The sequence below is a fragment of the Macaca nemestrina genome, chromosome 14 (genome assembly GCF_043159975.1).
Source record: "Macaca nemestrina isolate mMacNem1 chromosome 14, mMacNem.hap1, whole genome shotgun sequence".
Lineage (NCBI taxonomy): Eukaryota > Metazoa > Chordata > Mammalia > Primates > Cercopithecidae > Macaca > Macaca nemestrina.
The window spans coordinates 32,779,555-32,804,786 of record NC_092138.1 but is presented as its reverse complement, the minus strand read 5'-3'; the positions used below and the strand labels follow the sequence as shown (position 1 = coordinate 32,804,786).

At 35.5% G+C, this 25,232-nt stretch overlaps 1 protein-coding gene across 27 annotated transcripts in view; it reads left to right on the top strand.

Moving 5' to 3' along the window:
- LOC105491823 (regulatory factor X3) overlaps positions 1–25,232 on the top strand; it is a 320,376-nt gene that overhangs the window by 247,686 nt on the left and 47,458 nt on the right. For 26 of the 27 annotated variants that reach the window (XR_011612518.1, XR_011612519.1, XR_011612517.1 and 23 more), the window contains 6 exons: positions 449–561; positions 4,796–4,911; positions 5,393–5,547; positions 9,559–9,656; positions 12,713–12,862; positions 18,544–18,752. Coding sequence is in view for 23 of the 27 variants with exons in the window: in XM_071077749.1 (XP_070933850.1) it covers positions 449–561; positions 4,796–4,911; positions 5,393–5,547; positions 9,559–9,656; positions 12,713–12,862; positions 18,544–18,752 (841 nt within the window). In the remaining 4 variants the exon portion in view is untranslated. Of the gene's footprint in view, positions 1–448; positions 562–4,795; positions 4,912–5,392; positions 5,548–9,558; positions 9,657–12,712; positions 12,863–18,543; positions 18,753–19,914; positions 20,121–25,232 lie in introns of those variants that run through there. The other variant, XM_011758520.2, reaches the window with a different exon arrangement.

Genomic DNA, 25,232 nt, shown 5'->3' with positions numbered 1-25,232 from the left:
GTAGTTTTCTTTGTATCCGCTTTGTAGCTCTTTAGGTTTATAACTCTGTAACAGTTAAGAACATAATGATTTTAAAGCTAGTTTTTTTATGTAGTTAAGTAACATAATAAAAATATCTAAAATAGGTACTAGCAAACTCGAGATATTTTTCTTTTAATAGGGGCCTTGTGTTGAGAGAAACTGTGATATGCAGTATACTATTTGCAGTAAAATTGTAGTGCAGATTTTGTTTCTAGAAAATTCTTAAGTGTTCCCTTCAGTTTTATATTTTGTGCTGATGATGGTGCTTAGTTTTACTTGTAAAATATTAATATAAAAAGTCCTTGCTCTCTGGACCCCTGACCTTTAAAATTTGTTTTTCTTTTTGGTCTTCTTAAATTTTCCCTCATTAATCTGTAATTGGCACCATACACAATAGCTTTTTTCTGTTCTGTTGTCATGGTAACAGATGCATCTCGAGCACTTCCAGAGTTTGGAGAAGTTGAAATCTCTTCTCTGCCAGATGGTACTACCTTTGAGGATATCAAGTCACTGCAGAGTCTTTATAGAGAGCACTGTGAGGTAAGTCTTTTCAAATGTAGTATGAACACATGCTAGGTTTTGCCAGACAACTTGCTAAAATAAAATAATCAAGCTTATTCCTAAAGGACAGACGAACTTAGCACTAATTCTTTTGAGCATATCTTTTAGCACTAACAAATTCATTTTTCTTCTTTCTGGTCTCAGAGTGGAGAGATGAGAAATGCAGAAAATTGAGAATAAATTTTATTCTCTATTTCTTAAGCCTATCCTGATATGAATCCTTTGATGTAGCAATTCCACGTCTACATATTTGTCCTACAAAAATACTAACATATGGGTGACAAGAGAAGCGTACAAGGACATTTGTTGCGTTATTTTTAAATGCAAAAGATTGGTTATAATTAAAGGTTGATTATTATTTCTTTAATAGGGAGCTGCATAAATAAAATATGGTATTAATACAATCTTTAGAGTAGAATACTATACAGCCATCAAAAAGAATAGGAAACTCTATAAACATACCAAAATGGATCACTTCGAGATTTAATATTAAAGGAAAAAGCAAATGCAAAAAATTATGTATACATATTTTCACTTCAGTGAAAAATAACATGGGTGTATATGTATGTGTATATATGTATGTATCTTCCTTTTCCTTCCAAAAGGAGGAAAAACAAGAAAATGTTAACAGTGGTTGCCTTTGTGAAGGAAACTGGGTGACTGGGAGTTAGAGGGGAGAGACTCAACTTTTCAACAGACCAGTTTTATCTTTTGAATTTTATATCATGCGTATATTTCTATTAAAATAATTTCTGGAAATGTTTAATAAAGCACCTTACGTGTTCTTTCCAGGGATCATTGAGGCTCCAGTTTTGTTTGTTTCACTTTTGTGGTTAATTAGGGTTCCTTTTGGTGTTTTCTAGCCCTACTCCTACTCTCATTTTGAGTATCCCACATCAGAATTTGCTTCATTGTCTAGGAGGTGAACTCTCTCCATGCCAGCATATTAATGTACCACAGCTCACCTGGCAAAAAGGGGATAATGGATTATAATAAGAGTTTTCTCAAGTGCTTCTCCTTTTGAAAGAAGAGTCTATTTAGAATTTAAGTAGCTTTATTCTAGGGGTATTTGTGATCTGCTTAGGAGTAAAAGATAATCCTTTGGATTTCCTGGGCAGTCCTCCTGGCTGCTGATAATGCAGTATGCAGTAAGAGGTCTTAGCTCATAGCATTAACAGATATTTTCCCCCACTTCAGAAATAAGAATTGCTAGAGCAAATCTGAGTGCTTGTCAAGGGTACTAGATTATTAACAACTGAGGGCAGGTTCTCTCCTTATTAACATAGCATGTTCCAGAAGTGTTCTTCAACGTGCCCTACCGGTTCCCAACATTTCTTGGAATGATGAAAGCACTTAATATTCATTTTCCTTTGACTACTATGCTTTTACCCATATTAGAGAAGTTCTGGATTTTCCTTATGTATATAGAAAAAAATTATTTCTTTCTACATCTATCATCTTATTCAATAAAGATTTGTATAAAGATTCTCTAAACAATTTCTCATTCCTGCGTGTTCAAGTGAACCTTCCTTTAAGCAAATCAACCTATATGGATTTTTTTTTTTTTTTTTGAGACAGAGTCTCACTCTGTCACCCAGGCTGGAGTGCAGTAGTGCAATCTCAGCTTGCTGTAACCACCACCTCCTGGGTTCAAGCGATTCTCCTGCCTCAGCCTCCCCAGTAGCTGGGATTACAGGCATGCACCACTATGCCCCACTAACTTTGTGTATTTTTAGTAAAGATGGGGTTTCACTGTGTTGGCCAGGCTGGTTTTGAACTCCTGACCTCAAGTGATCCACCCACCTCAGCCTCCCAAAATTGCTGGTATTACAGGCATGAGCCACCACGCCCAACCTATGATGGATTTTTTTAAAATTTCTCCTATTTATTCAAAATGTAAGTTGGAGCATAATTATTTATATTGCTACAAAACATACAGTAAGATTATTCTAAGTGACAAACTCGCCTGAATAAAGTTGAAAGAGCCTTTGGATTATAAGATTTTTATTAACATACCATTTTCAAAAATAAATATACTTTATACGAAGAAATAGAGGCATGTATTATAATCTGTGTGGAAAATGGCAGTCCACAGAATGATCCCCATTTATTTCAGAATTACCGGTGTTCATGCCATCTCTCTCACGGGGCTGAGCTGCATATATAAAAAAGAAAAATTCTAATTATTTTTTCCTGTTAATAAATATTCATTTTGAATAAATATGAAAAAACTTTTGAAATACAGCTGCCTGAATCTCATATGTAGTCCCATAGTCATTTGCCCTAAGCCAGTAGAATATGGATTATTTTAATTTATATTTGCCTATATATTTTAGTCTGAACATATTTGAAAGTAGGTGGACAAATGATAAAATGTTTTATTCATGTGTAAAACTGCCTCAAATGAAGCTGTTATGAATGTCTTTTTTGAAAGAGTTATTTGAGATTATTTAATTTGAAGAGATACTGAATTTAAGATACACTGATTATATTTCACATTTCCTACAGTACATATTTTTAAAGAAAGATTAATATACCTACTTTGCCTATTATTGGGAATTCTCACAATTTGTTTATCAAAGATATTTTTGTATCACTAGTTTGTTATATAAGGAACAAGTATCACTTTTTATACAAGTTGCTGAAACACTTTTTAATTTTGGTGTAGGTTAAAAGAAAAGTGTTCTTACAGCAATCTCTTATATAGAACTATGTAAGGTATTATGTATAAGGTATTAATAGTTGCCTCACACTTTTAGAGATGTCTCTTGGAATGTGCCTAAGCTACAATTGAGAAAGCAGTTAAAATATTTGCTGCTTGAGAATATTTTGATCTTTGCTGGGATGAGGGACATCTACATGCCCTTTATTTTCAGGACTTGCATTTTGCATTTTTATTGTTACTGAGGACTGTGTTAATTAATTTGTCTCCCTATCTTCATTTTCAATATTTAACTACTTGCAACATTTTATACTTTTAGAACATATTTCATATCAGTTATTCTCTGTATCATGCATAGGGCCAGCTCTATACAGGTGGCCCAAACTCGACAAATATGAAGTTATGGTTGCTGTTTTTGCCTACATTACTCTGATAGACTCTCTAGATTGTCCCCCGATTTATTTTATCTTCCATGAATTTTATAGATATTTGTGGGGCTGTTTTACCTTCGCCTCAAAGGTGATGACATCAATCATACTATACTGACTACCTTTGTCTTTTAATTCCCAAAATAATCACACAATCTTGTGTTATTGGCACCAACAAATTATTCTTTAGTTTTATGCCTGCTTTTACCTGAAGACTTATTTACAAACTATTTGCAAAGGCAGGGTAAAATTAAATATCATCATTGACAGTTAATAGGGAAAGTGGTAGATTTAAACACCATAAAAAAGAAAGTCTTTGATGCATCTGGGAAATAGTTCCAGGAGATTAAATTAAGGAGAAAGAGGAGGTGAGGCCCCCGAGATTTGAAAAGTAGATAGTCTTAAGGTTGTTCTGTAAAGGAGATGTACAGAGATAGGATTGGATTCTCTTTAATGTTGAATGCTATACCCAGACAGGCAGTATCCACTGAAGGCCTGCTGACTCCATGGTTTCTGCCCCAGCCTCTGTTTACCTGGGAACACACTGGAACCCGTGGTCAGCTTCCTTAGACAAAGCTAGTTCAGCCCTAACTCCATCTGCCACACAAAAGCGACTCCACACCCTTCACTTCCACCCACTTTGATGGCCAGTGGTTACCTAGCCCTAAGAGGACTGCTGTAAATTGAATCTATGTTCTATACCCTTCCAGGTCTGAGAATAGGTAGGGTGACAGTAACTGTAGAGGCAGAAGAAAGCAGTAGGTTAAGGAATGAATGAATGAATGAATGTAACTAGAGAGGAAGGAAAGTAAGAATGAAAACTGGAAGAAAAAAGAGGTAGAAGTGAGGGTGGCATGAGTACATTATGAAAAGAATGTTATCCTGCTTAATTTTCCAAGAGTTTTTTTCCCCCCTTTATCTTCTTGCTAGCTAGTTTTTTTTGTTGGTTTGTTTTTTTAGTTTTTCTTCCACTTCCTTTGGTAAAATTTAGTGTGGTTTCACTATGTTAACTTATGACCCCAAGGGAGAACTTGACCATATAAAATCTTGTCATGTTAGGTTGTCCTCACACAGTCCCATAAGTAATATTGTAAGGTAATACTGGTACCATTTTGTTTTTTAGGCAATATTGGACGTTGTTGTGAATCTTCAATTTAGCCTGATAGAAAAATTGTGGCAAACATTCTGGCGCTATTCTCCCTCTACTCCAACTGATGGCACTACTATTACTGAATCGAGGTCAGAATCAACATCTTTTCCAATTCATTTTCATGGCTGAGTAGATGTCACAGCTAATAAATTAGAGATATGTATACCAGTTGTGAACCTTACCTGATGACATTAAGTGAATAGATTGATGTTTTGGCCATCCTAGAAATAAACCACGAACTGCTCTCTTGAGGTTTCAGTGTGTGTATATAGCTCCCATTTGTATTGATTTGGGGGACTGTGGTAGTTATTTCATCCTCATGGAATTACTATCATATCTGCCTTTCATACCGTCAGAAAATACGAATGTGCATAGACAGCTCTGGGGGAGTGTTTTATATATCTGTCTCTCTCTCTATATATATATATATAGCCAGCTGTATGGCACCAGTGCAATGGTGGTATAGTTCTAACCTCAGTAATATTTGGTAAACTTAAACTATTTTTAAAGTCCATTTTCTTTTTTATCCTCATTTGCCATCTATTCATTTGCTACATTTATTCACACCAGCAATCTGAGTGAAATAGAAAGTCGACTTCCGAAAGCAAAGCTGATAACTCTGTGCAAACATGAGTCTATCCTGAAATGGATGTGTAACTGTGACCATGGGATGTACCAGGCTTTGGTGGAGATTCTCATCCCCGACGTCCTTAGACCTATTCCTAGTAAGTTAAATGCAGACGAGTACGGATGCTTTTGTTCTCATACATTCCACCCAGGAAGTTTTGAGAAGTGACATTGCAATCTATAATGATTCTAATTTCATTTAGATATGCCAGATAGAAAACATGCAACACAGAGTATTGCGTGAAAGCAGCCTAGAGCAAAACAGTAGTAAAAGGGAAAAGATGATCTATTTTTCAGTCTGTCTTATGTTTTTCTTTTTTTTCTTTCTTTCTTCCTTTTCTTTTCTTTTTTTTTTTTTTTTTTTTTTTTTTTTTGATAAAAAAGCCAACCTGTAGATGTAACAACCCAAGTAAACTAATTGCAAGAACACTAGCAGGCCGGTCAACCATGTCAAAATTATTCTACCCAAGGACACAGTCCCCTTCATAAAGCCAAAAATTATGGAAACCTGTAATTGCTAGGCCAACCTCCTTCATGGTTGCTTTTGATTTGAAGTGAATCTATCTTGATTTCCACTGAAGTTGAATTCCATTATAAAAGCATTTACTTTGTCACCTACATCATGTTAAGAACTACAAATGCAGTTTCCATTAACAGTAATGGTTAACTGGCATTTTAAGAGAAAAATCTTTGTAACTACACAAGCATTGTAATCCCACTACCAAGAAAATGGGAATTACATAGATAGGTTAGATTATCTTTTTAAGTGATGGTGCTTTTTAAACTACTTTGTAGCAAACAAAGCTATTTTCTGCAAATATCAATGATATAAATGCTACCACAGATACTGTTAGAAGCAGCTGAAACTATTTTATGCCTACATCTATATGAGTACACACTAGTGACCTTAACTTTTTAAGAATTGAGACAGTTTCTACTCTGCATTGACACTAATAAAGTAAAAGCAAGCGTAGAGCTTGTGAAATTGGCTACTGTGTACTTATACTATTCACAGATGATTTGTGTTAAATTATTCTAGAAAATACAAAAATAGGAATTTAGTAGAACAAAAGGGGAAGATATTAACATTTGTATGCTTATACTTTCTTTTTTTCTAAATAACAATAGACAGCAGTAGAAGGTATAAGATCTTTAATATGTTCCCGACCACCTTAAAATATATGCTTAAACATATTTCCAGATAATATTAATGAACACACATAAATTTATATAGGAAGAAATAAAAAAAAAACTTAGCTGACATTATCTCACAATTTTGTAAATTGCTAATATAGTCTACTCTATCACCAAGTTTCCTGACTAAAGGTTGATTAAAAATGGTGTTATGGAAAGTTTCACTAGCTAAACTCTCTACTGATTTATGTTCCAGAATCGGATTTTCCTTGTTTTTCTCTTGCTCCCTGTGTTCTGAGTGATAATCTCTAGAGATGTTTATGAGAAGTTGCATAGAGTAGCTCGTTAGCCTCTGACATCTTACTACCAACATAAAGTTTTTCTCATGAGATAAAAGAAGGCATGTCAGCAAGTACTTTCTTTTTTGAGGCAAATCAGCAACATCAGTATTCATTAAACAGTTCTAACATCTTTTGCTTCTATAACAGCACCATAAGACTTTAACTTGTGAGTTTAACAGTTCTCTATTTTAAATCTTGTATCAATTTTAGTTTAATTCAAGCCCATAATTTTAAGTACACAACACACTGACCTTTGTCTTTTGCAAATTTTGATTTTTAAAAACAGTTTATTCTGTCAAATAGCTTGTCTCTAAATTAAGCAGACGCCCAAATAGTTTTATACTCTCTCTGAAATTATAAGATGCATTGATATACCATCCTACCAAGGAAATTTGGAAATTTAATTCCCATTCTACAATGAGGTGTAACAAAATAAAGCTTAAAATACAACTTAGATAGCTGTTTTCTGGTTGTATGCATTTTAATATTAATCTTGAGCAGGTTGAGACAAGTCAGCTTTGGAACAGAATTTAAATTCCAAACCATCCATTCATGAGCCTTTGAAAGTTGTCAGAGTCAATCTGCACAATTTTGTCCATACATGAATCCCTATAGAGAGAGCAAACTTAATTTTATTTTTAAAAATTGTATTTTCCTGGCTACTAGCACTTCACTGTACCATTTTCTGTCCAGATGGGATTTCTTTTTTTAGCTAAAAAAAAGTCTGCACATCACACTAATTTAATGTCAGCTTGAAGCTACTATATTCTAAAATACATTTATCTGAAAGTGAAAAAACGTTAATTGTATGAGCACTCAATGGGTAACACTTAAATGTACAATTACAAGTATAACCAAAGGTGGCCCAGAATATCATTTAGTAGAAAAAGTGAAAATTCACAATTATTTAAAATGCAAAATATATCTTTTCTTATCTAATCACCCTTGCATTAAATTTATCTAGATAAAACAGGCCCATAATAAATATTTTTTAAGTAACATTTATAGATTTGGGGGTTATTTTTCAGATTAAATAATTATTGTATATTAATTGTAGGAAAAATGGAAAATGCAGATTGCCAAAATGAACCTTGAACAAAATTTTACTGTTTCAAAAGGGATTATTAATTTTTTTTCACTCTTTTTCATTTCCATTCATGCCTGCCCTCCATGGTTTTAGCACATAATACAACAGAAAAATATTTTTCTTTCTTTTTTCCTTTTTTGGCTAATGTGGGAAGCTTTGAAGGTTTCAAAAGATTGGTTCTCAAGAAATTTCCAATTCAGTGTTTCCAGTTATGATCCTTGTGGTTAAGGATCTGCACTGCTTGAGTGTTTTTCCTAACCAAAATTTAGCCCGTTCCAGTCTCGTCTCTCCAGTTTTTAACAGTTAAACAAATCTCTTAAAAATGCATTTAGTTGTCTTTATTATTGGAATAGTAAAATTTATATTGTTTGCAAATAACTTGAGTAAGTGAAATTATTTATAAAACCTGGTTTTAACAGAAGCATAGAGAATCATGTCAGACTCATTTGACAACAGAAAGAAAAACCAAGGAATTTAAGCCCATCAGTAACATTAATATTCTTGGGGACCTTGGCCCAAAATATAACTGTGTTTCTTATAGTAGCATATTTTGATACCTACCCCATTATAGAGAACCTACAAACATGAATTTTATGTTGTGGGTGCTTCAGGCACTTATCTATTAAATGTCTATAATTGTCCTCTATACTACTATGGAGCCTTGGGCACAGAGGAAGTAAAATACTATTAACTGAATTACTTGTTGTACAAGAAAAGTATTCTGTCTCCTACTATATAGCAATCTCAGTAAGCAGATTTTTTTCTTATTAAATAGTCATAGTCATCACTGATAACTGAAGATGCTTCTAATTATTTTATGACCACCATCAAATCTTCTGTCATGGGACCTGTCCCTATTTCAGGTTTTAACAGATATGTCAAGAATACAGAATGAGCTATTTTAGGAATATCTTAAGAATATGGGTTTCCCTAACAGCAATTTTATCATACTGATCTTTTATCTCTACCTGCCAAATGAAATGGAAAATAATTACCCAAAAATTTCAATTCAGACAATTTTAATTTTTACCTTTTCAACAAGGATGAGAGAGAATTACTCCAATTCATAGATTCTAAGTAAATAGATGCATAGAGAAACAGAGAAAGCTTTGCATTATTTTTCTTTTTAATAAAAGAAATGGAAATAGATTAAGAGCTTGAAAGAACAAGACGAAGAATTTTAAAGAAAATACATAATCTTTAGCACAAAACTGTTAATGAAAGGAGTGTTTTTTCCAAGCAAGAATATTCTATAAGTATATTCACAACTGGTATATGTTGCTGTAAGCAAAAATGTTTGAATCCTTTTTTTCCCAAAAAAGTGTCACAAGTATCTGGGAACAAAATAACTTTAAAAGAAAAAGCCCAAAATATAATTCTTGGATGCTTTAAAAATTAGGAATAATGTTAAATAAAGTTTATCAATGAGGACAATATGAGTTCTGTGCTATATCAGATATTGTGTACGAGCATTTTCTTTTATTCTAGCACAAAAATTAATATTCTTTCATACCTTTTTTATTCTGCTTTTATTCTTTAATGTTTAGGTGCCTTGACCCAAGCCATTCGAAATTTTGCAAAAAGCCTTGAAGGTTGGCTTTCCAATGCCATGAACAACATTCCACAGAGAATGATACAAACCAAGGTATACTTTATGTCCTTGCTTTTTCTTTTGTGTTTAGGAAATTATTCCGAACTGTGAACTTTACATCTATCCTATCAAACGGTATTATGTAAAATGTTAAGGTTATAATATACATCATCTTTTAAAACTGATTTTTATATTTGTATTTTATAACTATGTAATAAAGAACTTGCACAAGAGATGTTTGGCAATGTTCCTTTCAAAGAGAATAGGGAAGCATTTCAAGCGTGGTGCATTTACAAGCCCTTTCTAAACAATATATTAGGTATATATATTCTAAATTATATATATAAGAAAGATATAAACTATGTGTTTAATTTCAGATATTAAAATAATAGCCTAGAATATTCAAATAGTTTTCATTTGAAGGAATTTTCTATTTCTAAAATTTCTTACTGTACCTATCATATCCTGAAAAGTTCATAGAAATTAATATTGTTTTGCTTTTTCAGGATGTTTTGGTGTTTTTCTAAACACTGGAGGATGCTTTTGTGAATCAAGTGAACAATTAACTCATAATTAATCAATATATCTCAGGAATGTGGATTATTTAGCTGGAGATATAAATTTTAGTCTCTACTTTGTCTCCTACTAGCCATGTTACTTTCAGTTAATCTGTGAACATATCCCCATAGCAAGATTGGACTAATCGTAGATTTTATTTAAATTTTGGTACCAGAAATCACATTTGTGGCTTCTTGTCAATGACTGTATTTACTGTCAGACTCCAGCAATATACTTTGCCTTTGAATCTGGGGGCAGAGTTGGTCAATTGAAGTTATTTTAGCTGATAAACCTCTGTGGGAACATAAGTAGCCTCCAGTTCGTTCACTTGGGCTTAACGTTTGCAATAAAACTTTCTCTCTCTAAAACATATATAGAAGGCAACATTTCACTGATATGCCCATATTAGAATGTTCCTCTAGAGCTGTGCTGTCACAGTAGGGCCAGCCTCATGTGGCTGTTTAAATTAGAATTTTAAATTAAGTGAAATGAAAAATTTAGCTCCTCAGTCACACTTGTTACATTTCGAGTGCTCAGTAGCCTCCTCTGGCTGCTGGCTACCCATGTTAGGCAGCATATATGTAGAGCATGTCCATCATTGCAGGTAGTTCTTCTCTTTGGCAGTGCTGTTGTAAAGTACCACATTGAGGTGTGCAAAAAAGGAGGTGGTCTTTCATTATGATCGAGGAATCCTTTCAACTTTCGGTCACATTTATAACAATGCCTCAAACAGCTAAAAGCACTTCCCTTCCCAATGTTGTCAAAGTGAATGTGGTAACAATCCAGTTGCAACATTGGCCGTCTCATTGACCTCCAGAGTTTGCTTGAATGATTCACCAGAATGATTCACCACAGTAGAGGGTGCCGTCTGTTCTTCTGGTTTCACTGATATGCAGTCTCTTTTCCTCTCCGCATTCAATTAATAGAGATAATTTACCCTGACAGAGAAAACAGCATTCCAACTTCTGTGGCTTTTGGAATCAAAATGCCCAGGTCAATTCCCATCACTAATGGAGTTTCTTTGCAACCTTGAGCAAGCTACTTACCTTCTTTAAATCATATGTGTCTAATAAGATAGTTAAGAGATTTGAATAGGATAATATATGTAAGGCACTTAATCCAGAGCCTGGCACATAGTATATACTGGATTAATTTAAACCACAAAAATGGAATAAGATTCTTTTTTGAGTATGTGTGAGCTTCTCCCCAAGTTCCAAATAGTCCTCAAACATCTCACTGTCAGGATAGAGCATCCTGTTCCCTGTGAACACCGTCTACCACTCCCAAATGATCATTCAACTACTCACACCTTATATACCCATATAAGTGATTGAGTGCAATATTATACATTCCTGTAAATTGTCCATTTTTAAAATATATTTTTAAAAGATTAAAATTATTAGAACTGTATTGTGCACATAACAAATTTCCATGAGATAATGTAGACTTTATGTAGACTTTTTGCATTATCTTTGCTATCTTTCAAAAAAACTGCTTTATTCAGGGTGTGAACAGGAAACAAATCATGCACCCAAAGGTGGGGATAATCTAAGAGAGTTTAAGAAGAGCTTATTTCCAAAGGTATGAACTAAGTTGATAAAACCAAGGAGGAATAGTAAAGCATCCCAGGGCTAGCAATAGTGAGAATCCTAACCATCCCTAGGAATGAAGGGGTGAGAGGTAAAAGCTATGGCATTAGGAAATCCACTCTTTCCCTCAGGACTGTGGTAACATTAGAAAAGGAAAGCAGGCTCCACTCTTAACAGGCAGCAAGCAGAGGTTGTAGTGAATAGGTACCATGGTAGCCACTCTTTCTTCCCATCCTTCCGTCTCCTGATAGTGCCTGTCATTGGTCAAACCCAAGTGGAAGCCAGAGAACAAGGAGGGAGGTTAATGTGGTCCATTCAGATCAATCTTCAAGATGAAGAAAAATGGAAAGTAGATTTTGAGAGACAAATAGAAACTTCCTGCATAGCCGTTTTAAAGAAACTGTAATTCTGAAAAAGGGTTATTCTGGTTGTTTGCCTCTGGTAATTTCACCTCAAAATTACTCGTTTCTATAAAATAAAGGTAGCAAGAATAAATCTGAATGGTAATGCTCTGACATGCATTTTTAAAGTCAGTTTAGAGTAGGAATGTCCAGATCTCTTTTTATTTGAAAAGCCAAACTGCACATCCCTACTTTTAAAATTTGCCTACTTTGTACTTGACTGTCCAAAGAGCAGTAAAAAAAGAAATGAAAACCAACATTTTTCCTGCTTACCGTGGATAAGAAGTTACTTGCAAGACTGATTTAATTAATGCTACACTCAGATGTCAAAGAATGTGGGAGTTTGTTTTAGTCTTGACCTCAACCTACTCAAAAGGAAAATAATACTTGGTTTAGAGATTTAAATGCTATAATTTACAAGTAAACTCTCTCACCAAATGAATTTTAAATAAGTATCAGAGGCAAGCATTTAAAATTTGGCAAGGGAAAAAAGATTTGAAGATTGCAGTGGTTTGTTTTACTGGAGAAAACAGAATCCCAACTTAATTGGATTGCTTTACAGGTTGCCGCTGTAAGTGCCTTTGCCCAGACTCTGCGAAGATACACGTCGCTCAATCACCTGGCCCAGGCAGCTCGTGCAGTGCTTCAGAACACTTCCCAAATCAACCAGATGCTTAATGACCTCAACCGTGTCGACTTTGCCAATGTCCAGGTACTCTATTTCCTTGCAAAGTATGTCTCTTAAGGCAAGATACCCAGTTTGTTCTTCTTAATTAGGATCATCAAATTTCTTTTCAAAGTCTCATCTATATACCGGCAGCATCTATATTCACAGTGTCCTGAAAGAGAGAAGTTTGACCCAGATACAGCTATACCGCTCCCATGTTTGTGGTTAAAGTAAGCTCACATTTACAGTCCTAAAAGACAACATATCAGCAGTGTTTGCTGAATAGTTAGTAGAGTAATAAAGGTCACAGTCATTGAAGTAAGACAGGCAAGAAGTTAAACTCTTTCATATACTAGCTGTGGGATCTTGGGCAAGTTACTTAACTACTGTAGGCTTCATTTTCCCCACCTTATAACACCTATCTTAGATTATTGTTTATATATTTAATAATTTGTACCATGACATGCATAGATACTTCTATTTTAGTGTCCCTCCTTGAAAGAACTAAGAACAATTCTATTTCAGAGTTTACTATAGCTGCCTAGTAAATACTTATTCACTTAAAAAGAATTATAGGCAATAAGTTCGGCTCTTGTGATAGTTCAAATGAAAAATATTGTTTAACCTTGTGATCACATTACCCACTTGTACTTTAAAGTACACTTTAAAAGCTGAGTTAGAAACAGTATTATAGAATTTCAATATCAATCACTACTTTATTTCTGGTTCTAAAGTAATGAATCTAAATGTTACCCTATGAAAACAATATCATTGTCTACCAAAAGCATAAGCAACAAAAGGAAAAATACATAAATTGTACGTAATCAACATTTAAAACTTTGGGGTTTCAAAAGAGACCATCGAGAACACGAAATGACAACCCACAGAATGTGAGAAGATTTTTGCAAATCGTATATGTGATAAAGGATTTGTTTATAGAATATGTAAAGAACCATTACAACCCAGTAATAAAAGACAGCCTGATTAAATATGGACAAACATCTGAGTAGACATTTCCCCAAAGAAAACAGACAAATGGCCAAGAATCACATTAAAAGATGCTCAATCTCGTTAGCCACAAGGGAAATACAAGTCAAAACCACAGCGAGGTACCATTTCATTTACTCTAAAATGGGTCTAAGCAAAAAGACATGTAATAACATATCCTATTGGTGAGGATGTAAACAATTGGAACCTCATACACTGCTGGTCAGAATATACAATGCTGTAGCCACTTTGGGAAACAGTGTGGCAGTTTATCAAAAAGATAAACATAGAGTTACCATATGACTCAGCAATTCCACTCCTTGTTGTATACCCAGGAGAAATGAAATCATGTCCACACAAAACTTATACATAGAGGTACATAGCAGCACTATTTATATCAGCCACATAAAAGCAGAAACAACCCAAATGTTTGTCAACTGATTTAATAGATAAACAAAATGTGATCTATCCATTCAATGGAATATTATTGGGCAATAAAAAGAAATGAAGTTCTGATTCATTCTGCAACATAGACGAACCTTGGAAACATTATGCTAAGTGAAAGAAGCCAGGTACAAAGGATCACATGTTCCGTGATTCTATTCATATGAAATTCCAGAATAGATAAATCTATACAGACAGAAGATAGATTGGTGGTTACTTAGGGCTGGGGGATTGAGAAGACTGGGAGGTAACAAATAAGAGTCATGGGGTTTATTTTTAGAAAAATGAAAAAGGTGTAAAATTGATTGTGGTGAGTGATGTACAACTTTGCGAATATACTAGAAGAAACCTTTGAATAGTATTCTTTAGATGAATGAACTGTATAATGTGTGAATTACATTTCAGTAAAGCTGTTAAAAAACAATACTGTTATTTTAAAAATAAGCTAATTGTTAATTATTTTATTTTCTAGAAATTTTAATTTCTACTTCTTGCCTAGTTTTGTCATTTAAAATATACCAAAAAGTAACATTTGGGCTTGATCCATTTTAGAGTACAATAAATTAGTTGTTCATTGTGATTTTCATGGACTGGGTTCAAACATCTGAGATATATATAGAGAGAGATATCGATATCTAATATTTTATATTATTTGTATCTAATGTAAAACTATATATATGAAGTTTTAAAAAATATCCATCTACAAAAACACATACACACATACAAGTACATAATCTTTACAAGAACAAACTTTCTCAGCTTTACAAAACCATTTACTTTACATATTTCAGTAGGATATATTAACTAAATATGCAAAAATATTAACAGTTTATATTGCCTTAAAATTTACTGTAATATTTATTTCAAATCTTTTTTCAGAAAAGTTTAAAAGTGTCTTAAGAAAAGTTGAAGAAGGCAGCTGCTAGTTTCAGAAAGTAATTTAAACTCAATAACAGAAAACATTTTAAAGAATTATTTCTAATAATATCTGAGAAAGTTTTTCAGTGTTCTGTTAGTATTATTATATGTATAAATACATAAATGTATTTGTGTATCTGCATTCCAATGAAGTATTTCTACAAATGAGTTCTTCCCTGGTTATAAGCATTAACTTTGAGAACATCTTTGCATATTAATGATCAGTGATATGTCTACTGTACTACTTATCCTCTACCTGCCAACTTTGAGAATACCCTTTCTTTTCCTCTATTTTTGACTATCATGTTTTTCTGGGTCTACCATGATAGTCATTACTGCTGAAACCCGTATGATTCAGCATCTGCCCTCCAAAACCTTCTTCCTTTTTTCAGAGTACCATGACACTGTAGTGAGTCCTTCATTTCCCCCTACATTTTACTTTTCACAGCTCTGTACATTTTAATGAGTAATCTCTTTCTCAAGGTAGCACTTTTCGTCTTTAACACCCTTATTTCTTTCCTTTTCTTTTCCTAGTTTTGCCAGATTTTCCCAGAGTCCCTTTCCTCCCTTTTCACCTTTATCCCCATCTCCAGTTCATTTGGAAGTTGTCCCAACTCCTGTAACATGAACCTCAATAATCTGACAATATACAAATGATGCTCTTGTAATAAGGAGACTTCTATTTAAAACAATGAAATTACATGTGTGTCAATATTATAATACACTAAGAGCTTGAAAGTGCTAAAAAGTTCCTTTCAGGATATCCATATATCACTTTTTACTGCTCTATTCTTCTCTAATTAAAATTTCTTTTCTTCATGCATTTAAGATAATTTTTCTATTGCAGTACAGTTGGTTTCCTGTTTAATTGATAGTATTACAATGGCATCATTCTCTAATTTTTTTGTGTAAATGGGTGGTTTTTGAAGTCCACATTATGGGCTAAATAGGTTTGGGTGGGCTGACTTGATAACTTAGCTATTGCATATACTTATGTTTCTGTATTTAAAAGCATTCTGATTTTGAAGCTCCTGACTACTTTTCATTTTGGATATATATTTTTTTCTAAGTTAAGAACATCTGTAAATGTCCTTAGCTTTTTCAATTATAGACTTGAAATATCTACATTCGTTTCACAGGGAAATATTTACAATGTGCTCTATTGTTAGTATATTTTCACTGAAGAGAGTAGTAAAATGAAGTATAATATAAATTAGTTTGAAAAGTCAGAATAATGTGCTGTGGTTTATTTCTCTAAGTTAGGTTTTAGATTATCATCTTTTCTTGGCAAAAACTAACTGCCAAGTAAATAGTGAGTTTGAATTTATGGTAAGATATGAAATTAAATTGCTTCATGGATACTAGTAAGTTTCTCCTTCCAGTTATCAATGTGCAAACAAACAAAAAAACCTATCCTGCTAATTTCGGCTTTATTTGTAATACTAAAATGTTGGAACAAACAAATCAAACAAATGTCTAACTATGTGGGATTGGTTATATAAATAATAGTACATTATGCAATAAAACAAATTCATTCAGTGGACAATAAATATAGGTCTAATTTGCCTACATGGAAAGATGGTTACTATATATTTCTAAGTGAAACTAATCAGAATATCTAATAGAAAATATAATATGATCCTCTTTTATTTTAAACATTTAAGTATGTATAAGCATATAATAATATAAAATGTATGTATAAATATGAGTGTTTTATATTACAAATATATATTTAAAATATAAATGTATGCATAAATAATATAGTGTATGTGTGTATTATAATATATGCATAAATATATATATTTATATATGCAGAGAAAAGTTTGAAAGGTACATACATCAGCATGACATGCCATAATTTCTTACTGTTGCCATTTTAAGTATTCTTAATGTTTTGTTCCTTTTTAGCTTGTTTGTATTTACAGTTTTTTCTATAATTATATTTTAGTATACTTAAAATATTTAAAAGTGGTATTCAGAAGGTAACATCTGAATGGATTTATGATTAATTAGTTAAGAGAAAAAAGACTGAATAATATCATCAGCTGAGATACAGAAGAAACAGTAGGTTTCCCTGAGAATTTAAAATAAGTTAAGTTTGGGGCATTTTGCATTTGAAGTGCCTCCAGGTTGAAATGTCCCTTGAATAGGTAAAGTCTGTAGGATCAGGAGAGATCCTGGAACTAGAAGAAGGAGATAATGGATTTATTCCGTTGAAGTTGTCAATTTGAATGAATTTGTTTTTTTGAGAGCATATAGAAAAAAAAAACTATAGACACCCTTTTGAGAAAAATACGTATATATTCACAGGGTTTTATTGGGAGCCTCATAGACACTTCTCCAAAGAAATCTGTCTTGACAAAATTATCTGGACACAACGAACCCAGCTTAAAATTTTTCATTAAATTTCATTTGTTTAATTTTATGCTTAGGGAAACTGAGGCCCACCTAAATTAATTGCTCGAGGTTAGTTTTGTTAATTCAGACCCTAAAGCCTATGTCTTCTCATTCCCCGTCAAATATTACATTACCAAATAATTATGTTTTGCCTTGAATGAATAGGTTTTTTTAAATCTTAAAATACAACATAGCACTGGAGACATCACAATACTTATGGCAACCACTGAAAAGTAGCTTTAAAATTTGCTATTTTCATTGCTGTTACCAAACATTTCCCAACCAGAACCAGAAGGAAAATTGCAATAATCACATTTTTTGGCAGGAAGCATGTCTACATTTTCTCAAAAGATTTTTTGTTGTTGTTGTTATTGTTGTTTTCAGTTCTCTGAATTAATTTGCATTCATAGCCTTGCCTTGATAGCCCTTGAGATTTCTGTTCCCAATCCATAGAACTCATAACAGCATATGCTTCTACCTAGTACCATTCAGTGTTTGTTTCTGTTTTAATCTTGAGGGGACCACTTTTGGCCGATTGTATCTGTTTATCTGTCTGATTTACCCTAAATCTTCTCAAATGAATTGGTTTTAAAGTTTTATCTGATGGGGAACAAAAAGAGAACTTCTGAAAGCAGTGTGAAAGCTGAATAGAATGAAGGACCCTGCCTACTGTACGTTCAGACTTCTGTTTTTTGAAGTAATCATGTATTTTAGTCTTTTACACAGACTAGTTAATGTAGAAAAACCAAATCATACTTACATGTGACATCACTTTTTTATGTACCAGAGTGAGCAACAAGAAATATTCATCCCTTAAAACTGATAAAGATTGTGTTACCCTAACAATTGACAGTAGTTTTTTATTTTCTGGATTCATTTAACTGTGTGAAGCTCTGTTCTTGCATCTGGTGTGTGTGCTGATGTTCAATGAAAGGATGCTGAGTTGAACTTTTCCTTTGCTTTCTGTGTTACTGTCTCAGGAGCAGGCTTCCTGGGTGTGCCAGTGTGATGACAACATGGTTCAGAGACTAGAAACAGATTTCAAGATGACTCTTCAGCAGCAGAGCACCCTGGAGCAGTGGGCTGCGTGGCTTGACAATGTGATGATGCAAGCACTGAAACCCTATGAAGGAAGACCCAGTTTTCCTAAAGCCGCCAGGCAATTTCTGCTAAAATGGTCTTTCTACAGGTATCATCTAGGTTTTTCCTAGACTTGCTTCTTCATATTCTGCAAATATGTGTGTGTATGTGTGTGTATATGCTTCTGTGACAAAAGAAAAGAAAGGAGTAAAGACTTTAGTTTGTGGAAACTCCCTGTTACAACTACCTTCAACCCAAGTCAGTGATTACAACATCATGGAAATGTACCAGGAAACTTAGAGAAATAAACTTTCTGCTAGGAAAAGAAATCTCTTGCTCAAAGCCCTAGATGTCCTCAGATGTGAACATCTGAGATTCCAGTCTAGATAATGTATTCAGCAATAATCAGAAAAGGGCTACTGTACTCCCTCTTGCAACATACATTATTTAGACTTCTTTCTTGAGGCCTAACACTAGTCTCCTTTAGTTCTCTGTTTAGTGATGTTCAGAATGTGGTCCCTATACCAGTAGCATCACTATCAATTGGAAACATGTTAGAAATGCAAATTCCTAGCACTTCCTCCAAATCTACCTGTATCAGAACCTGTAGAGATAAGGCCCAGCAATTTATGTCTTAAAAAGTACTTCAGTTGATTCTGATGCATACCCAGAACTATCTACCTTCTTACTTCTATCAGTTATAACTGTTTTCAAACCTGGCTGCACATCAGAATTAATGTAAAACAAAGAAACAAATCCTAAGTGCCTTCCAAGACCTACTAAATCAAAATCTTGGTGGGTAAGAGACAGTGATTAGTGGCTGAGCATGGTGATTCATGCCTGTAATCCCAGCACTTTGGGAGGCCGAGGTGGTTGGATCACGAGCTGAGGAGATGGAGACCATCCTGACTAACACAGTGAAACCCCATCTCCACTAAAAATACAAAAAATTAGCTGGGCATGGGGGCAGGAGCCTATAGTCCCAGCTACTTGGGAGACTGAGTCAGGAGAATGGCGTGAACCCAGGAGGCAGAGCTTGCAGTGAGCCGAGATCGTGCCACTGCACTCCAGCCTAGGCGACAGAGTGAGACTCCGTCTCAAAAAAAAAAAAGATAGTGATTAGGAATGAGGATAATCAGGATTTTTTTTCACAAAGCTCTCCTGGTGATTCTAATGATTGCCAGTAATCTAGTAGACAGTAACATAGCTTATTAATAATATAAATCAGTTTTTGACTAAAATAGTATAGATAGAAATGTGTACTTTTGTAGACATAGAAGCACCCAGAAGAAAAGGGCTTTCTGATTACATGACATATATCAAATGATGGGATGAGCTGTTCACCATAACTCCGCCACAAAAATTAAAAACAGCATTTATGAGGTGGTTCCAAGATGGCCGAATAGGAACAGCTCCAGCCTCCAGATCCCAGCGTGAGCGACACAGAAGACGGATGATTTCTGCACTTCCAACTGAGGTACCGGGTTCACCTCACTGGGGCATGTCGGACAGTGGGTGCAGGACAGTGGGTGCAGCCCAGTGAGTGAGAGCCGAAGCAGGATGAGGCATCGCCTCACCCGGGAAGCGCGAGGGGTCAGAGAATTCCCTTTCCTAGCCAAGGGAAACCGTGACACACAACACCTGGAAAATTGGGTCACTCCCACCCTAATACTGCGCTTTACCAAGGGTCTTAGCAAATGGCACACCAGGAGATTATATCCCGCGCCTGGCTCAGAGGGTCCCACGCCCATGGAGCCTCCCTCATTGCTAGCACAGCAGTCTGAGATCGAACTACAAGGCATCAGGGAGGCTGGGGGAGGGGCACCCACTGTTGCTGAATCTTAAGTAGGTAGACAAAGCAGCCAGGAAGCTCAAACTGGGTGGAGCCTACAGCAGCTCAAGGAGGCCTGCCTGCCTCTGTAGACTCCACCTCTGGGGACAGGGCATAGCCAAACAAAAGGCAGCAGAAATCTCTGCAGATGTAAATGTCCCTGTCTGACAGCTTTGAAGAGAGTAGTGATTCTCCCAGCACAGAGTTTGAGGTCTGAGAACTGACAGACTACCTGCTCAAGTGAGTTCCTGATCCCCAAGTATCCCCTAACTGGGAGACATCCCCCTCTAGGGGCAGACTGACACCTCACACCTCACACGGCCAAGTACACCTCTGAGACGAAGCTTCCAGAGGAACGATCAGGCAGCAACATTTGCTGTTTAGCAGTATTCACTCTTCTGCAGCCTCCGCTGCTGATACGCAGGCAAACAGGGTCTGCAGTGGACCTCGAGCAAACTCCAACTGACCTACAGCTGAGGGTCCTTACTGTTAGAAGGAAAACTAACTAACAGAAAGGATATCCACACCAAAACCCCATCTGTATGTCACCATCATCAAAGACCAAAGGTAGATAAAACCACAAAGATGGGGAAAAAGCAGCACAGAAAAGCTGAAAATTCTAAAAATCAGAGCACCTCTCCCCCTCCAAAGGAACGCAGCTCCTCGCCAGCAATGGAACAAAGCTGGATGGAGAATGACTTTGACAAATTGAGAGAAGAAGGCTTCAGACAAACAAACTTCTCTGAGCTAAAGGAGGAAGTACAAACCCAGCACAAAGAAGCTAAAAACCTTGAAAAAAAGATTTGATGAATGGCTAACTAGAATAACCAATGTAGAGAAGTCCTTAAACAACCTGATAGAGATGAAAACCATGACACAAGAACTACGTGACAAATGCACAAGCTTCAGTAACTGACTCAACTGGATGAAAGGGTATCAGTGATTGAAGATCAAATGCATGAAATGAAGTGAGAAGCGAAGTTTAGAGGAAAAAAGAGTAAAAAGAAATGAACAAAGCCTCCAAGAAATATGGGACTATGTGAAAAGACCAAATCTGCGTCTGATTGGTGTACCTGAAAGTGACGGGGAGAATGGAACCAAGTTGGAAAACACTCTGTGGGATATTATCCAGGAGAACTTCCCCAACCTAGCAAGGCAGGCCAATGTTCAAATTCAGGAAATACAGAGAACTCCACAAAGATGCTCCTCGAGAAGAGCAACTCCAAGACACATAATTGTCAGATTCACCAAAGTTGAAATGAAGGAAGAAATGTTAAGGGCAGCCAGAGAGAAGGGCCAGGTTACCCACAAAGGGAAGCCCATCAGACTAACAGCGGATCTCTTGGCAGAAGCTCTACAAGCCAGAAGAGGGGCCAATATTCAACATTCTTAAAGAAAAGGATTTTCAACCCAGAATTTCATATCCAGCCAAACAAAGTTTCATAAGTGAAGAAGAAATAAAATCCTCTACAGACAAGCAAATGCTGAGAGATTTGTCACCACCAGGCCTGCCCGACAAGAGCTCCTGAAGGAAGCACTAAACTTGGAAAGGAACAGCCAGTACCAGCCACTGCAAAAACATGCCAAAATGTAAAGACCATCGATGCTAGGAAGAAACTGCATTAACTAACGAGCAAAATAACCAGCTAATATCATAATGACAGGATCAAGTTCACACATAACAATATTAACCTTAAATGTAAATGTGCTAAATGCTCCAATTAAAAAAAACAGACTGGCAAATTGGATAAAGAGTCAAGACCCATCAGTTTGCTATATTCAGGAGACCCATCTCACGTGCAGAGGCACATGTAGGCTCAAAATAAAGAGATGGAAGATCTACCAAGCAAATGGAAAACAAAAACAAAGTGAGGGGTTGCAATCTTAGTCTCTGATAAAACAGACTGTAAACCAACAAAGATCAAAAGAGACAAAGAAGGCCATTACATAATGGTAAAGGGATCAATTCAACAAGAAGAGCTAACTACCCTAAATATATATGCACCCAATACAGGAGCACCCAGATTCATAAAGCAAGTCCTTAGAGACTTACAAAGAGACTTAGACTCCCACACAATAATAATGGGAGACTTTAACACCCCACTGTCAACATTAGACAGATCAACAAAACAGAAAGTTAACTAGGATTATCTAGGAATTGAACTCAACTCTGCACCAAGCAGACCTAACAGACATCTACAGAATTCTCCACCCCAAATCAACAGAATGTACATTTTTCTCAGCACCACATCACACTTATTCCAAAACTGACCACATAGTTGGAAGTAAAGCACTCCTCAGCAAATGTAAAAGAACAGAAATTGTAACAAACTCTCAGACCACAGTGCAATCAAACTAAAACTCAGGATTAAGAAAATCGAAACCTCCCAACCACGTGGAAACTGAACAACCTGCTCCTGAATGACTACTGGGTACATAACGAAATGAAGGCAGAAATAAAGATGTTCTTTGAAACCAATGAGAACAAAGATACAACATACCAGAATCTCTGGGACACATTTAAAGCAGTGTGTAGAGGGAAATTTATAGCACTAAATGTCCACAAGAGAAGGCAGGAAAGATCTAAATTTGACATGCTAATGTCACAATTAAAAGAACTAGAGAAGCAAGAGCAAACACATTCAAAAGCTAGCAGAAGGCAAGTAATAGATCAGAGCATAACTGAAGGAGATAGAGACACAAAAAACCCTTCAAAAAATCAATGAATAGAGGAGCTGTTTTTTTGAAAAGATCAACAAAATTGATAGACCGCTAGCAAGACTAATAAAGAAGAGAAAAGAATCAAATAGATGCAATAAAAAGTGATAAAGGGGATATCACCACCAACCCCACAGAAATACAGACCACCATCAAAGAATACTATAAACACCTCTACGCAAATAAACTAGAAAACCTAGAAAAAATGGATGAATTCCTGGACACCTACACTCTCCCAAGACTAAACCAGGAAGAAGTTGAATCCCTGAATACTCCAATAACAGGCTCTGAAATTGAGGCAATAATTAATAGCCTACCAACCAAAAAAAATCCAGGACCAGACGGATTCACAGCCGAATTCTACCAGAGGTACAAGGAGGAGCTGGTACCATTCCTTCTGAAACTATTCCAATCAATAGAAAAAGAGGGAATCCTCACTAACTCTTTTTATGAGACCAACATCATCGTGATACCAAAGCCTGGCAGAGACACAAAAAAAAAAAGAGAGTTTTAGACCAATATCCCTGATGAACATTGATGCAAAAATCCTCAATAAAATCCTGGCAAACCGAATCCAGCAGCACATCAAAAAGCTTATCCACCATGATCAAGTGGGCTTCATCCCTGGGATGCAAGGCTGGTTCAATATATGCAAATCAATAAACGTAATCCAGCATATAAACAGAACCAAAGACAAAACTACGTGATTATCTCAATAGATGCAGAAAAGGCTTTTGACAAAATTCAACAGCCCTTCATGCTAAAAACTCTCAATAAATTAGGTACCGATGGAACTTATCTCAAAATAATAAGAGCTGTTTATGACAAACCCACAGCCAATATCACACTGAATGGGCAAAAACTTGAAGCATTCCCCTCAAAAACTGGCACAAGACAGGGATGTCCTCTCTCACCACTCCTATTCAACATAGTGTTGGAAGTTCTGGCCAGGGCAGTCAGGCAAGAGAAAGAAATAAAGGGTATTCAATTAGGAAAAGAGGAAGTCAGATTGTCCCTGTTTACAGATGACATGATTGTATATTTAGAAAACCCCATCGTCCCAGCCCAAAATCTCCTTAAGCTGATAAGCAACTTCAGCAAAGTCTCAGGATACAAAATCAATGTGCAGAAATCACAGGCATTCTTATACACCAATAACAGACAAACAGAGAGCCAAATCATGAATGAACTCCCATTCACAATTGCTTCAAAGAGAATAAAATACCTAGGAATCCAACTTACAAGAGATGTAAAGGACCTCTTCAAGGAGAACCACAAACCACTGCTCAGTGAAATAAAAGAGGACACAAACAAATGGAAGAACATTCCATACTCATGGATGGGAAGAATCAATATCATGAAAATGGCCATACTTCCCAAGGTAATTTATAGATTCAATGCCATCCCCATTAAGCTACCAATGACCTTCTTCACAGAATTGGAAAAAACTACTTTAAAGTTCATATGGAACCAAAAAAGAGTCCGCAATGCCAAGATAATCCTAAGCCAAAAGAACAAAGCTGGAGGTATCACGCTACCTGACTTCAAGCTATACTACAAGGCTACAGTAACCAAAACAGCATGGTACTGGTACCAAAACAGAGATCTAGACCAATGGAACAAAACAGAGCCCTCAGAAATAATACCACACATCTACAACCATCTGATCTTTGACACACCTGACAAAAACAAGAAATGTGGAAATGATTCCCTATTTAATAAATGGTGCTGGGAAAACTGGCTAGCCATAAGTAGAAAGCTGAAACTGGATCTCTTCCTTACACCTTATACAAAAATTAATTCAAGATGGATTAGAGACGTACGTGTTAGACCTAAAACCATAACAACCCTGGCAGAAAACCTAGGCAATACCATTCAGGAGATAGGCATGGGCAAGGACTTCATGTCTAAAACACCAAAAGCAATGGCAACAAAAGCCAGAATTGACAAATGGGATCTAATGAAACTAAAGAGCTTCTGCACAACAAAAGAAACTACCATCAGAGTGAGCAGGCAACCTACAGAATGGGAGAAAATTTT